Below are 15,356 nucleotides of genomic sequence, written 5' to 3' on the forward strand. Positions count from 1 at the left end.
AGACTTCGGCATTAGTGTGAATTGTCAGTATGTGATTTTGCATTAGATGTTTTATAAAACAAACGATCATTCAGTTAATTTGTTGAATTCAGAATAAGATGATTGTCCTTATTAGTTGCAGAGGAACCATAGTTTATCTTTCCATGAGATAACTCTGCCATAGTAACATTCAACTTAATCACCTGCATTTATCAATCTTATGCACTTAACGTATGCATTCATGGCACTCATTTAGTTGTGATATTTTTGTACATAAAATTCCTGAAAACCTTAAATTTACATAATATTTCTTTTACTGTTAATTCATTATCTGGCGTCCTGAGGTAAAGGTGGTCCTCTGATATTTTTACAGGGTTTAGAACAACAATAACTGGGTTAAACACAGTGTGAATGGCCCTAAACAGTAAAATAAAATTAAACATCAAAAGTCATTAAAATATTATTTATTAAAATAAGAAAACACATGTAACCATTTGTATGTGCCATTTACTCAGAATCTGCAACTAGAATTGTTACTCAATAGTATCACTAAGGACTTTTTTAATCTGTGACAACCACAAATGCACATAATTATTTTAAAACATTTATTCAAAGTACTGACATTCTAAATCAGAAAGCAGGAGAATTCAGAATTTTCTAAAAAAACAAAACAAATGCAAGTTCCACATAAACACTTATTGACAGGAAAACAGCTTAATTGCAGATAATAATAAAAAAAAAAAAAAGAAATACATGACTACATTAATAGTAAGCAATCTACGATTGGTTTAGGATATTTTGTCAAGTACAAGCTGATTCAATGGCGTTTAATAATTCATGACAGTTTCACATTAACACAGGGCCTGGTTCATGCCATTTCTGTCCATTTTAGACATAATTAGTCAGTTGGTCATATGGTAATTTATCAGAAATCATGAGTCAAGGTGCTTCAATCTGTACATGTGTTAGCATAATTTCCAGAGAAAACTAATATTAGTATCTATGTCGTTTGTTGTTTGGTCCATCAAAGTTGCCCCCAACTGGACTTCCTCTCCCAAAGCCACTTTGGCCAACCACACCAGGAACAGGACCTGCCCCAACCACCATGGATGAGTGCTGCTGCTGCTGCTGAGGGGAGTCAACACCAGTCCGCCCACCCGCGGGAGAACCCATCGGAAGACCTCCTCCTTCAGAAAACCGCTCATTATGCTGAATATAAAAAAATAGGTAGGGCATATTTGTAGAAAGCAATTGTTTGAATATGATGCTATTTTACATTAACCATATAATATTTTAGTTGTTGCATAAACAAATTGTCCAAAAATAAGCAAAAATGTCAAATGTAAAATTATTGACTATATTTTGAGCCAAAGGTCTTGATGGTTTTGAAAAAGGTTAATGATTTTCAGTTTTGTTCAAGGTAATTAAAGCAACAGTTTTTCAATAATGAAAGAATATATAAATGTATGGAATTTGCATAAAATGTGCCCCCTGCTGTTGGGGCCAAAGGGACAATAATTAACATGATAGTAAACAGCTGGCTGACCTTTCCAGTTGTTGAAATGACATGGTTAGATTCAGATGGTAAATATCATATATCAAGTTGTCCACCATCACAATCATCATATTTATAATGAAACCATCATATATATATATTTTTTTTATTATATTAATCATATAAGATAATAAAATATCATATTTATTTGCTTTTTAAAATAATTTTGTTTCTGTACTTTTAATTTGAACATATACTATATTGCCAAAAGTTTTGGGACGCCTGCCTTTACATGCACATGAACTTTAATGGCATCCCCTTCTTAATCCATAGGGTTTAATATGGAGTTGGCCCACCCTTTACAGCTATAACAGCTTCAACTCTTCTGGGAAGGCTTTCCACAAGGTTTAGGAGTGTGTTTATGGGAATTTTTGACCATTCTTCTAGAAGCGCATTTGTGAGGTCAGGCACTGATGTTAGACGAGAAGGCCTGGCTCACAGTCTCCGCTCTAATTCATCCCAAAGGTATTCTATCGGGTTGAGGTCAGGACTATGTGCAGGCCAGTCAAGTTCCTCCACACCAAACTCGCTCATCCATTTCTTTATGGACCTTGCTTTGTGCACTGGTGAGCATTCATGTTGGAACAGGAAGGGGCCATCCCCAAACTGTTCCCACAAAGTTGGGAGCATGAAATTGTCCAAATTGTATTGTTATGCTGAAGCTTTAAGAGTTCAGGAACTATATCAGGAACTAGGGGGCCAAGCCAAACCCCTGAAAAAAACAAAAAAACACACCATAATCCCCCCTCCACTAAACTTTACACTTGGCACAATGCAGTCAGGCAAGTACCATTCTCCTGGCAACCACCAAACCCAGAGTCGTCCATCGGATTACCAGACAGAGAAGCGTGATTCATCACTCCAGAGAACACGCCTCCACTGCTCTAGAGTCCAGTAGCGGCGTGATTTACACCACTGCATCCGATGATTTGCATGGCACTTGGTGATGTAATTGTCACCGGGTGACAAGAAGGAACTTTGGGAGCGGAACGAGTTCCCCTGGGGGGAGACTTCCGGTGCGACACCAGGCCGGTTCAGCGGCAGCTGCAGCAGCTAATCAAGCGGCCATTGGAGCGCGTGTCTCCAACGGGGGATTTAAAAGCGGCGTTTTGAAGAGGCACGAGAGGCGGAGAAGGCAGAGCTGTGGGAGAGATTGGCGAGAGAGAGAGAGGCCGAGGCTGCGGCTGCGTCTGCGGATGGAGGCCGCGGGGGAGAGAGAGAGAGAGAGAAGACTTTGGTTGGATTGCGGGCGAAAGCCTTGGTTGTGAGTCTGTTGAATTGCAGTTTTATTGTGGAAGTGAGCACGAGTGAAACCTTGCAGTGTGTTGGTGAATATACGAGTGTGGGAATTGTGTTTCTGCTGTCCACTCGCAGTCACAGCTGTTTATTCCTCTCCCCGCCTGAGCCCTGTTGAAAGAGAATGCTGAAACTGCCGAGATACGTTTATGTTATGTGCATGTCTCTCTCTGTCTGAGCCCTGTTGAAAGAGAACGCTGAAGAAGAGAAATGCGGAAGCTGTGAATTATGTTCATTCCTCTCTCTGTCTGAAACTGCTGAGATATGTCCATGTTATGTTCATATCTCTCTCTGTCCGAGCCCCGAAGAAGAGAACGCTGAAGAAGAGAATGCGGAAGCTGTGAATTATGTTCATTCCTCTCTCTGTCTGAAATTGCTGAGGTACGTCCATGTTATGTTCATATCTCTCTCTGTCTGAGTCCTGTTGAAAGAGAACGCCGAAGAAGAGAACGCTGAAGAAGATAATGCGGAAGCTGTAAATTATGTTCATTCCTCTCTCTGTCTGAAATTGCTGAGGTACGTCCATGTTATGTTCATATATCTCTCTGTCTGAGTCCTGTTGAAAGAGAACGCCGAAAAAGAGAATGCGGAAGCTGTGAATTATGTTCATTCCTCTCTCTGTCTGAAACTGCTGAGATACGTCCATGTTATGTTCATATCTCTCTGTCTGAGCCCCGAAGAAGAGAACGCTGAAGAAGAGAACGCGGAAGCTGTGAATTATGTTCATTCCTCTCTCTAACTGAAATTGCTGAGGTACGTCCATGTTATGTTCATATCTCTCTCTCTCTCTGTCTGAGTCCTGTTGAAAGAGAACGCTGAAGAAGAGAATGCGGAAACTGTGAATTATGTTCATTCCTCTCTGTCTGAAACAGCTGAGATACGTCCATGTTATGTTCATATCTCTCTGTCTGAGCCCCGAAGAGGAGAACGCTGAAGAAGAAGACTCAGTTATTAACTGCTGGATTCTGTGCTCATCAATTGCTGTTCTGTGAACAGAGAGATCCTGTTATCCGCCGCTGCATTCTGCTATTGCTGTTCTGTGGTAAGACGACGACTCAGTTATTAACTGCTGGATTCTGTACTCACCAATTGCTGTTCTGTGAACAGAGAGATCCTGTTATCCGCCTGCTGCTGCCCTGTGAAAGAAAGGTGACACTCAGTTATCTGATGCTGTCCTGTAAAAAGAGAAAGCCCTTGTTCCCTCACACTGCTGTTCCGTAGAAGGAGATGACCAACTGCCGGCTGGCCCGAGTCCTCCTCCAATGAAGATTCCTTGGACCTGTTTCAACGAGCGGCCCTTATGAGGAGTTCCGTGTCAGTGACATTTCCTTAAAGTTGTTTTTACATTCAATGAAAAGAATCAAGCTTTTATATCACGTCGTTGTCCTGTCTCGTGGTGTGTTTTGGTGTAGCTCCTCCGGAGTGGTGGTTGTTCTCGGCCCGAGACATAATTCTTGGATGGCTATGGAAACCCATTCCATGAAGCTCTCTACGTACTGTTCTTGAGCTAATCTGAAGGCCACATGAAGTTTGGAGGTCTGTAGCTATTGACTTTGCAGAAAGTTGGCGACTTCTGCACACTGTGCGTCTCAGCATGTGCTGACCCCACATTGTGATTTTACGTGGTCTACCACTTCGTGGCTGAGTTGCTGTTGTTCCCAATTGCTTCCACTTTGTTATAATACCACTAAGAGTAGACCGTGGAATATTTAGTAGTTAGGAAATTTTATGAATGGACTTATTGCACAGGTAGCAACCTATAACGGTACCACGCTTGAATTCACTGAGCTCCTGAGAGCGACCCATTCTTTCAAAAATGTTTGTAGAAGCAGTCATGTTTTTTCATCATGCCTAGGTGCTTGATTTTATACAACTGTGGCCATGGAAATAATTGGAACACCTGAATTTAATGATTTGGAGGGGTGTCCCAATACTTTTGGCAATATAGTGTATTTTAATGACAGTATATTTATTGAACAAAAATACATTCTTTTATTTATCAAAATAAACCAAAAATAGTACAAAATATCGCTCAAGTGATTGTTTTGAACAAGTATTAACTTAGACATTATTAAAACATTATTTTAGTTAAAGTAATTATATCAATACTAATGTGACTTTTGCCCCATGCTGGTGACCTTGACAGTTGCCATATCATAAAATCTGTTGCTCCATCAATGTTCATTAAAAACATATATATATTTTCTGCAATCATACGCTATAAGTGAAAAGCACTTTCTTTTTATGGTGTACCTTTAATAATATAATATTTTATTATATGATTTGCGATATAAAAATAAATGCCTACATTCACTATTATAGTTTTGTAATCCTGCACAAATGACAAAAAACAACAAAGAATAATAATAAAAAGTGTACCGAAAACATACTGAATCATGACCTCAACACCAAAGTACATACCGAACCGTCATTTTGTGTACCGTTACATTCCCACTTATAACATGGCTGACAATACACTGCTATATACTAAATAAGTGTAATTGCAATTATAGTACAGATACTGTACAATTATAGATGCCAAACATAAATACATTACCATCACTCCGTTATCTGGAATCAGGTGTGTCCCCATATTTGATCCCTCAGGCCCCATGGCTCCAACTCGGCCTGCTATGCCCATCATTTGTGAGGGGCCTTGGTTACCGCTAACCGCAGCAACAGGGTTAAATGAATCTACATAAGACAATGTACAGTTGACATTCACTGAGAGGGCTAAAAGATTTAATGAAACTAAAAATACATTACAATATGTTGTAATGTATGGATCTGTGACACCTTACATTAAAATAAAAAAAGTAATATTTGGGACTGTACATTACTTCGCTGCAATTAACACTAAAAAACAAGAAAGACGAATAAAACTAGAAAATACAAAATATAACAAAAAAATTGGCGTGGCAAATGTAGAAATCAAGTGTGGAAGTATGATGTCCTTTGTAACCGCACATAAAAAAGTATTACACAATAGCAAGACAAAAGACAAAGACAAAAAATAATTACTGAAGGCTATTTCAAACCAAACACAATGTGAAAAAGTGAAGAAAATATGCATCAGGCTGAAGGAAACACTAATTTGTGCAAATTCAGAAAAGATCTGAACTTAAGATGTGAAAATTTCTCTAAAGTGAGAATTTTTACGCATAAAGTGATAACGCATAAAGTAATAACGCATAAAGTACATTTGTATTATTTAACACATTTAATTATTGCAGGTTGGCAAAAAAAAAAAAGAAAAGGTGTTTGTATTCGCCAGTGCGTTATTTATTTATTTTGAGAAATGTTAAATCTGCATTTGTGTGAGCAAAAAATAAATAAATAAATAAAATCAGTCTCTGTCTGGTGTCTATTTAAACAGCGAATACTATAACTGTCTGGAGTCTATTTAAACAGCACACATAACATACAATTATGTCATTCAAATTAATAGTTTTTAAATGAATTAATTATTTTAATCTTTTAACTGCTCCATATACACTCACCTAAAGGATTATTAGGAACACCTGTTCAATTTCTCATTAATGCAATTATCTAATCAACCAATCACATGGCAGTTGCTTCAATGCATTTAGGGGTGTGGTCCCGGTCAAGACAATCTCCTGAACTCCAAACTGAATGTCAGAATGGGAAAGAAAGGTGATTTAAGCAATTTTGAGCGTGGCATGGTTGTTGGTGCCAGACGGGCCGGTCTGAGTATTTCACAATCTGCTCAGTTACTGGGATTTTCACGCACAACCATTTCTAGGGTTTACAAAGAATGGTGTGAAAAGGGAAAAACATCCAGTATGCGGCAGTCCTGTGGGCGAAAATGCCTTGTTGATGCTAGAGGTCAGAAGAGAATGGACCGACTGATTCAAGCTGATAGAAGAGCAACTTTGACTGAAGTAACCACTCGTTACAACCGAGGTATGCAGCAAAGCATTTGTGAAGCCACAACACGCACAACCTTAAGGCGGATGGGCTACAACAGCAGAAGACCCCACCGGGTACCACTCATCTCCACTACAAATAGGAAAAAGAGGCTACAATTTGCACGAGCTCACCAAAATTGGACAGTTGAAGACTGGAAAAATGTTGCCTGGTCTGATGAGTCTCGATTTCTGTTGAGACATTCAGATGGTAGAGTCAGAATTTGGCGTAAACAAAATGAGAACATGGATCCATCATGCCTTGTTACCACTGTGCAGGCTGGTGGTGGTGGTGTAATGGTGTGGGGGATGTTTTCTTGGCACACTTTAGGCCCCTTAGTGCCAATTGGGCATCGTTTAAATGCCACGGCCTACCTGAGCATTGTTTCTGACCATGTCCATCCCTTTATGACCACCATGTACCCATCCTCTGATGGCTACTTCCAGCAGGATAATGCACCATGTCACAAAGCTCGAATCATTTCAAATTGGTTTCTTGAACATGACAATGAGTTCACTGTACTAAAATGGCCCCCACAGTCACCAGATCTCAACCCAAAAGAGCATCTTTGGGATGTGGTGGAACGGGAGCTTCGTGCCCTGGATGTGCATCCAACAAATCTCCATCAACTGCAAGATGCTATCCTATCAATATGGGCCAACATTTCTAAAGAATGCTTTCAGCACCTTGTTGAATCAATGCCACGTAGAATTAAGGCAGTTCTGAAGGCGAAAGGGGGTCAAACACAGTATTAGTATGGTGTTCCTAATAATCCTTTAGGTGAGTATATATATATATATATATATATATATATATATATATATTATTTTTTATTTTTTTACACACTTCAAGTCGCCATGAAATGGAAATGGTCAATTCTTTTTTTTTTATTCAGTGATTTATTATAAATGATTTATCTGTGCACATATTTTTTTTCTTAATTAATGTGAGTCAAAATCTTTAGTCAAAATATCTTTCCCTCCCTCTTGCAGCAACATCTCTTCTGTTTACTGGCGTGAGGGAGGGGCAACCTGCCACTCACATAAGATCGATCAGTAGCAAACCACAACCATCCAATTCCACATGGATAAAATTAAAAAGAATATTGACGGGGATTAATTATATAGGAATCCATTTTTTCCATTCAAAATCTTCTTTGCGATAAGCATTACTGTTTGGTGTGAAAAAGCCTTCAATCTGAAACTGAGATTAGAGACTGACTGATTAAAAATAAAAATAAAAAATAATAATATTTCCCTGTTTAAACAGAATACGATTTTTCCAGGTTAACAAACCAGACAACACACTTTCGTAAAAAGAGGCAAATTCATATGGAAGCAGAATAGTCTCAATTATAATTCACGCAAAAAACATGATTCACACATGCGTAGACAATTTCACATGCATGAAACCTAATTCACGTACACACACAAAAAAAATCACGTGCGTGAAAAAAATATACATTCACAAAAAGCAATTCACATGCGCAAAATAAAGGTATATATTCATAAAATACATTTCACAAATGCAAAACACAATTCGTAGATATACAACTGTGTACAAAAACCTTTGAATGTTTAAAATGTACGAGTTTATCTTTGAATGTGAATGTACAAATCGTCATACACGTGTGAATCGCCTTGGATTTGTGTGTGTGTGTTTTTGAGACTTTCCTGGCAGCGAACTCCTCCTACACAGAGCAGTCGTACTCTTTAGCCAATCAGATTTAAGCTTATCATCGACCAATCGGTATCACGTGAGGGCGGGCCTACTGGCATGTTACGTCATCAGCTTTCGACCAAGAACCGGTTCGTGGCTGAGCAGAGGTATGTGCACTGCTGTTGATCGGTTCATTTCAGTGTTTACTGAAATTAAAGTTGTTCGAGATCAGTTGAAGCAATAGTTTATGAACTGCTGTTTAGTCCACATGTGAACATAAATATTTATTTTTAGTGTTGAAGGATTTTCATGTCCTGTGCTGTCCACCACACATTCAACTGATGATAATGTAAATGAACTGCATATGGAGACATCTCTTTTTTTTTAAGCTGCATATATTATGTAGTATTATTGTTTCAGATTTCCGAGACAGGTGATGTATGAAGATGCAGACAACCAGTATTGTGATCTTACCATTCCTACTGTAATTCTTTCAAAATAGTCATGTTGCAAGCCATCCATTTTGACAGTTGTTTCAACAAGAGGTTGAAAGTGATGCATTGTTACTGTATTTATTTGTCTCCTGCGAACTATATGTACACGCTCTATGAATAAAGCCCTGCTATGCATGCATTATTAAATGTTCTTGTCAGAATTAAAAGATTCAAATACATAATTACATTTTATGTACACATTTTATTAATTTGAAAGTTTCTGAATCCTTTGGGAATAAAATATATATAAAATGACTTGATTAATGTTCCTGTTACATATGATATGAAGATCATGAACTGACAATCTTAAGTATGAAGCACAACATTCAGTACAGAGAAATATACGTCTCTTCCAGAGTTATGAGATCCAGTCAGAGTCTTCTTTGCGTTTAAAGTATATAAATATAAGTGCAATACATCAAATGAAAAGTTAACAAATTAATTGTGTTCAATACAGTCATCAGTAGACCTCTCTGTTAGGATATATCAGATTTTGGTCTGATATTTAAAATAGTAAAAACCTATATAGTACAAGAGGTGCAGACAGAGGACGTGGGAGACTAAGTGATGGTATTTGAATAGAGTTTACTGAGTAATCTTAGTTGCATAATCTTAATTGCCTCTATGTATACCTGTATAAAATTAATGCTTCACAACATTGTCCTGTGACACTAAAATCTTGAGATGACAATACAGCACAAAACATAAGGAAATAAATTATGAATATAATGGTAACACTTTACAATAAGGTTCATTAGTTAACATTAGTTAATGTATTAACTAACCATGATGCAATGCATTTATTGCGGTGTTTGTAAATCTTTGTTAACGTTAGTTAAACATACAGCTGTTCATTGTTAGTTCACAGTGCATTAACTAATTTTAAGATTTTTATGAAGTAATGTTGAAATTAACATGAACAAAACTGTATACGTGCAGTTCATTATTAGTTCATGTTAACTAATGAAATGTTATTGTAAAGTGTTACCGCCAATTAAGACATTAATAAAAAAAAGTAAAGTATAAAAGAGAATAAAGAAACAACATGAATTAAGATGTTTGGGACTGCTATCCAAATGTCATGCCAAAGGTGAGTAATCCTGAAAAATGCAGGGAAACAACAAGTGTTTAATAATTTACTAACATACACAAGTTGCACAAATGGCAAATAAACAATGGGTGCTCATTAAAATAGGTATATTCACTATTTAAAGAACAATCTCGATGAGGCCAGTGATAAGAGAGCTAAGGTGGGTATTGGCCACAGATGATTGTTTTGCACTCATTAGCGTTATTGTTGTAGCTGAGAGAGCTGTCTGTACCTGCGGCTAAAATACAACAAAACAAGTAGGCCTATCATTCTTCTTCATTTTTGACACGATATGGGACATCTGATTACCACAGCACTTGCTTACATCAGTTAATAGTTCATAAACTATTGCTTCAACTGATCTCTAACAACTTTAATTTCAGTAAACACTGAAATGAACCGATCAACAGCAGTGCACATACCTCTGCTCAGCCACGAACCGGTTCTTGGTCGAAAGCTGATGACGTAACATGCCGGTAGGCCTGCCCTCATGTGATACCGATTGGTCGATTGATAAGCTAAAATCTGATTGGCTAAAGAGTATGACTGCTCTGTGTAGGAGGAGTTCGCTGCCAGGAAAGTCTCAAAAACACACACACACAAATCCAAGGCGATTCACACGTGTATGACGATTTGTACATTCACATTCAAGGATAAACTCGTACATTTTAAACATTCAAAGGTTTTTGTACACAGTTGTATATCTACGAATTATATTTTGCATTTGTGAAATGTATTTTATGAATATATACTTTTATTTTGCGCATGTGAATTGCTTTTTGTGAATGTATATTTTTTTCACGCACGTGAATTTTTTTTGTGTGTACGTGAATTAGGTTTCATGCATGTGAAATTGTCTACGCATGTGTGAATCATGTTTTTTGCGTGAATTATAATTGAGACTATTCTGCTTCCATAAATTCATGCTCCAACATTTAAATGCCCATGCAAGTGATGCACAGCCCCAAAAATGTAATCAGATATAAAAGACAGCTCACACAGCAGTTTCCAATTGCATGTGGAGTCTCAATATGATCATACCTCCCATATTAATGGCTCCACGGGTACCCATTTCACTCATTCTCATATCCTGTTCTCTCTGAAAGTGAAGAAGTTTTTAATAAGCCTCAGTCCACACAGAACTAAGAACTTAAATAATGTAACCAATTATGAAGTCTTTACAAAATAATTAAGGATTTAGTACATGACAGCAGCATACATATTGTACTCTACCAGAATGTGTTTTCAGTAGCGGTGGGAAATGCATGTCCGCTCTTAATCGCTAGGTGCCGCTATAATAGTTCCCACATTATTTAAAGTTTCAATAAGTGATTTTTGAAAAACACACCAAAATACATTTGTAACCAAACAACAGTAAAGTGAGTATACACTCATGATGGGGGAGGAGAGGGAGCTCAGTGCACAAGACATTAGCAGAACAACTATAGAAAGAGAGAGATGGCAGAGAAAATAGAAAAGAGGAAAAGGCCAGGGGAATATAACTTTAAAAAGAAGGGTTACAATCAGGCAAGAGGTAAGGCCCAGGTTAATATCAGAGAAGCTTTACAGTGCTTGAGAGAGCTTAATGAGCAGGAAGGCCTGAAAACAGTCCAGGTTGCTTTATTTCTTCTTGATACGCGAGTAACGTTGGTATTGCTGTGTTTCACAGAAATAACATATGCTGTCTTTTGCTTGAATAGACTCATGTGTCATCTTCACTTGGTTGTTCATTTGCATTATTATTATTATTATTATTAGGGGTTCAAGCACGAAGTGCTGAAACCCTATTGTAATTGTACTGGTTAGGGGTTCAAGCACGAAGTGCTGAAACCCTATTGTAATTGTACTGATTTTTATTAGGGGTTCAAGCACGAAGTGCTGAAACCCTATTGTAATTGTACTGATTTTTAGGGGTTCAAGCACGAAGTGCTGAAACCCTATTGTAATTGTGCTGATTTTTATTAATATTATTATTATTATTATTATTATTATTATTCCGCCCTAAAACGCATTGTGCAGCCCAAACCGTAAGAGCTGGAACCTTGAAACTTGGCCAAATGGTAGTCCTCAAATTGGGGAGAACCTATCAAAGTATGACCCAGATTGGCCCATAGGTGGCGCTACAATGACCACATTTACTAAATTGCTCATAACTCCTAGACAGTTTGTCCTAGAGTCTCAATTTTAGCATCACTGTGAAAAATTTGTTATGGGCAATTTTGTCCAAAACCTACTTTTGCGAACTAGTCCTAGGTTTTTAGCCCAATCCAGACCAGACCAGTCTAGCACAATTCTCTGGAGTCTCTAGATCAATAATTATTGAAAAAAAGTTGAACTTTTGCATTGGCCTGGCTGTAACAGGGTCATTTAGGGAAGGGGCGGGACAAAAAAACACTCAAAAGCCTATACAACCTAAGGGAAAACCCCAAACTTCACAAAAATCGATGAGCAGGTGTGTCAGACCATGGTGAAGAAGCATGCCAAGTTTCGTGAAGATCGGACCATAGGTGGCGCTATAACTGTCCAAAACGTCTCTTCTTATTAGGGGTTCAAGCACGAAGTGCTGAAACCCTATTGTAATTGTGCTGATTTTTATTATTATTAGGGGTTCAAGCATGAAATGCTGAAACCCTATTGTAATTGTGCTGATTTTTATTATTAGGGGTTCAAGCATGAAATGCTGAAACCCTATTGTAATTGTACTGATTAGGGGTTCAAGCATGAAATGCTGAAACCCTATTGTAATTGTACTGATTTTTATTATTAGGGGTTCAAGCACGAAGTGCTGAAACCCTATTGTAATTGTGCTGATTTTTATTATTATTAGGGGTTCAAGCACGAAGTGCTGAAACCCTATTGTAATTGTGCTGATTTTTATTATTAGGGGTTCAAGCACGAAGTGCTGAAACCCTATTGTAATTGTGCTGATTTTTATTATTATTATTATTATTATTATTATTCCGCCGTAAAACGCATCGTGCAGCCCAAACCGTAAGAGCTGGAACTTTGAAACTTTGACAGATGGTAGTACAAAAATCGAGGAAAGGTTCAGAGATTATGTTGAGATTAAGTTATGATGTCGCAAACTTAATGAGGTCGACCCATAATTGGTTCAGAGGCTGTAACTTGTGAACAGTTTGTCACAAAATCATAAAATTGGTGTCTATCGATTCCTTGCGTCATGTCGAATCCGAGGATATCTTTTTTGCCAGGATTGGATATACCACATCATAAGCTACATTAGCATTAAGATAGCTTAGCATGCTAATCTCGTTAACTTGCTTTTGTGTGCTCATTCTTACACTGAAGGTCTCCTCTGCAGTTAGTGATTGTACGTCCTCTGAGTGGTGCAATCTGCTAAACCATGTATCTAGAATCCTGAACCATTCTGGTTGTGGGTTCGAGTCCCATGTGGGATGACTTTAAAGTTGTGTATGAAGTTGTCATTTAAATTCCTTCCGGCTCTGCACTGCTGTTGGTGCTTAAATGCTCGCTGTGCTTCAGTTATATTTAATTTCTGCTGTTTTTGTTCTTGCGGCTCTAAACTGCTGTTGGTGCTTAAATGCTTGCTGTGCTGCTGTGCTTGATGTACATTTACATGTATATTCAATTTCTGCTCTTTTTGTTCTTCTGGCTCCGCACTGCTGTTGGTGCTTAAATGCTTGCTGTGCTGCTGTAATTGATGTGCTTACAGAACTTGCTGTGCTTGATGTACATTAAATTTCTGATGTTTTAATCTTCTGGCTCCGCATTGCGCTACAGCGGCTTTTTCTTGCTGTGCCTTGCAGGGCTTGGCCCCGTATTGCTGCTTGCAGCTATATTTAGGGCTTCAAGCACGAAGTGCTGAAACCCTATTGTTATTGTACTGATTTTTATTAGGGGTTCAAGCATGAAGTGCTGAAACCCTATTGTAATTGTACTGATTTTTAGGGGTTCAAGCACGAAGTGCTGAAACCCTATTGTAATTGTACTGATTTTTATTATTATTATTTTTCTTCTGCCGTAAAACGCATCGTGCAGCCCAAACCCTAAGTGCTAGAGACTTGAAACTTTGCCAGATGGTAGTACAAAATCGAGGAGAGGTTATCAAAATATGACCCCGATTGGCCCATAGGTGGCGCTACAGTGCAAAAAACAAAAAAAAATCATATTTTTGCTTAAATCTCATTAACCGTTTGTCACAGACTCAAGTGTCTTATATCACTGGAATCCTTGGGTCAAGCCGAACAAAAAAGGCCTCAAGGATTTCATTTCCGGTATGCAAATTTTCTGCCATTTTGAATTATGTCCAAAACCTACTTTTGCGAACTAGTCCCTGGGTTTGTGTCCGATCGGAACCAAACCAGTGCAGAAATGTTCTCTGAAGTCAGAGTATCAATAATTATTGAAAAAAGGTTGAAATTTCGATTGACGGTCGCTAAGGGGCGCAAAAATGTTTGAAGAAGGCGGAGCCTATTTTACTAAAATGGCTATAACTCCAGAAGTAAATGAGGTATCTTCACCAAACTCGGTACACCTGTGTAAGAGGTCAATCTGAGGTCATAGTAAAAAGATTGCGGCGATTGGCTACATGGTGGCGCTATAACATGAAAAAGCATAAATCAGGCTGTAACCACCTGACCGTTAGTCCGATTGACTTGAAAATTGGTATGCAGTGTCTTGGTCCAAGCTGTCATGTATATCTATGAGGACATTGGTGTATCTTAAAAAACATGGCCGCTATCGGCCAATGAAGTTTGAGCACCTATTAGACAAGGTTAACGGAGGCTGATCGGAACAAAACTCGGTGGGCATGTTCAACTCATGGCCCTAGAGGCCTGTAAGAATTTTTAAAGAAATCGGCCACTAGTTGGCGCTAACGAGTTTTATGGCTCTGTAATCATGTGCTGTTACACTTATTGTCACAAAATGCATATCATTTGATAGATCTGCGCATGCTGAACAGCTTTGCCTCTAGAACCAATGCTGTCAATCAAACAGTTCATTAAATATTCATGAATATGTTAAAAACCTACTTTTGCGAACTAGTCCTAGGTTTTTCGCCCGATCGGAACCAGACCAGTCTAGGACAATTCTCTGGACTCTCTAGATCAATAATTATCAAAAAAAAGTTGAACTTTTGCATTTGATTGGCTGTAATAGGGTCATTTATAAAAATGGGCATGGCAAAATACACTAAAAAACCTATAAATCCTAGATAAAAACTCAGAACTTCACAAAAATTGGTGAGCATATGTGACATAACATCATTAACAAGCATGCCAAATTGTATGGAGATCGGACCAAAGGTGGTGCTATAACTGTTAAAAAGTAGATTGTATTGGCTGTAAATAGACTTTTCCATCTATTATTTCAG

At 38.1% G+C, this 15,356-nt stretch overlaps 1 protein-coding gene across 2 annotated transcripts in view; it reads right to left on the reverse strand.

Moving 5' to 3' along the window:
- Window positions 1-427: 427 nt before the first annotated feature.
- Window positions 428-15,356, reverse strand: part of pspc1 (paraspeckle component 1) — a 172,379-nt gene continuing 157,450 nt past the window's right edge. For both annotated transcript variants that reach the window (XM_081394622.1, XM_081394621.1), the window contains 3 exons: window positions 11,042-11,099; window positions 5,388-5,524; window positions 428-1,188 (listed from right to left, as the gene is read on the reverse strand). In XM_081394622.1, the coding sequence (XP_081250748.1) occupies window positions 973-1,188; window positions 5,388-5,524; window positions 11,042-11,099 (411 nt within the window). In that variant the 3' untranslated portion in view covers window positions 428-972. The remainder of the gene's footprint in view (window positions 1,189-5,387; window positions 5,525-11,041; window positions 11,100-15,356) is intronic.

Source organism: Scardinius erythrophthalmus (genome assembly GCF_964197995.2).
Source record: "Scardinius erythrophthalmus genome assembly, contig: HAP1_SCAFFOLD_55, whole genome shotgun sequence".
In the NCBI taxonomy this organism is placed as follows: domain Eukaryota; kingdom Metazoa; phylum Chordata; class Actinopteri; order Cypriniformes; family Leuciscidae; genus Scardinius; species Scardinius erythrophthalmus.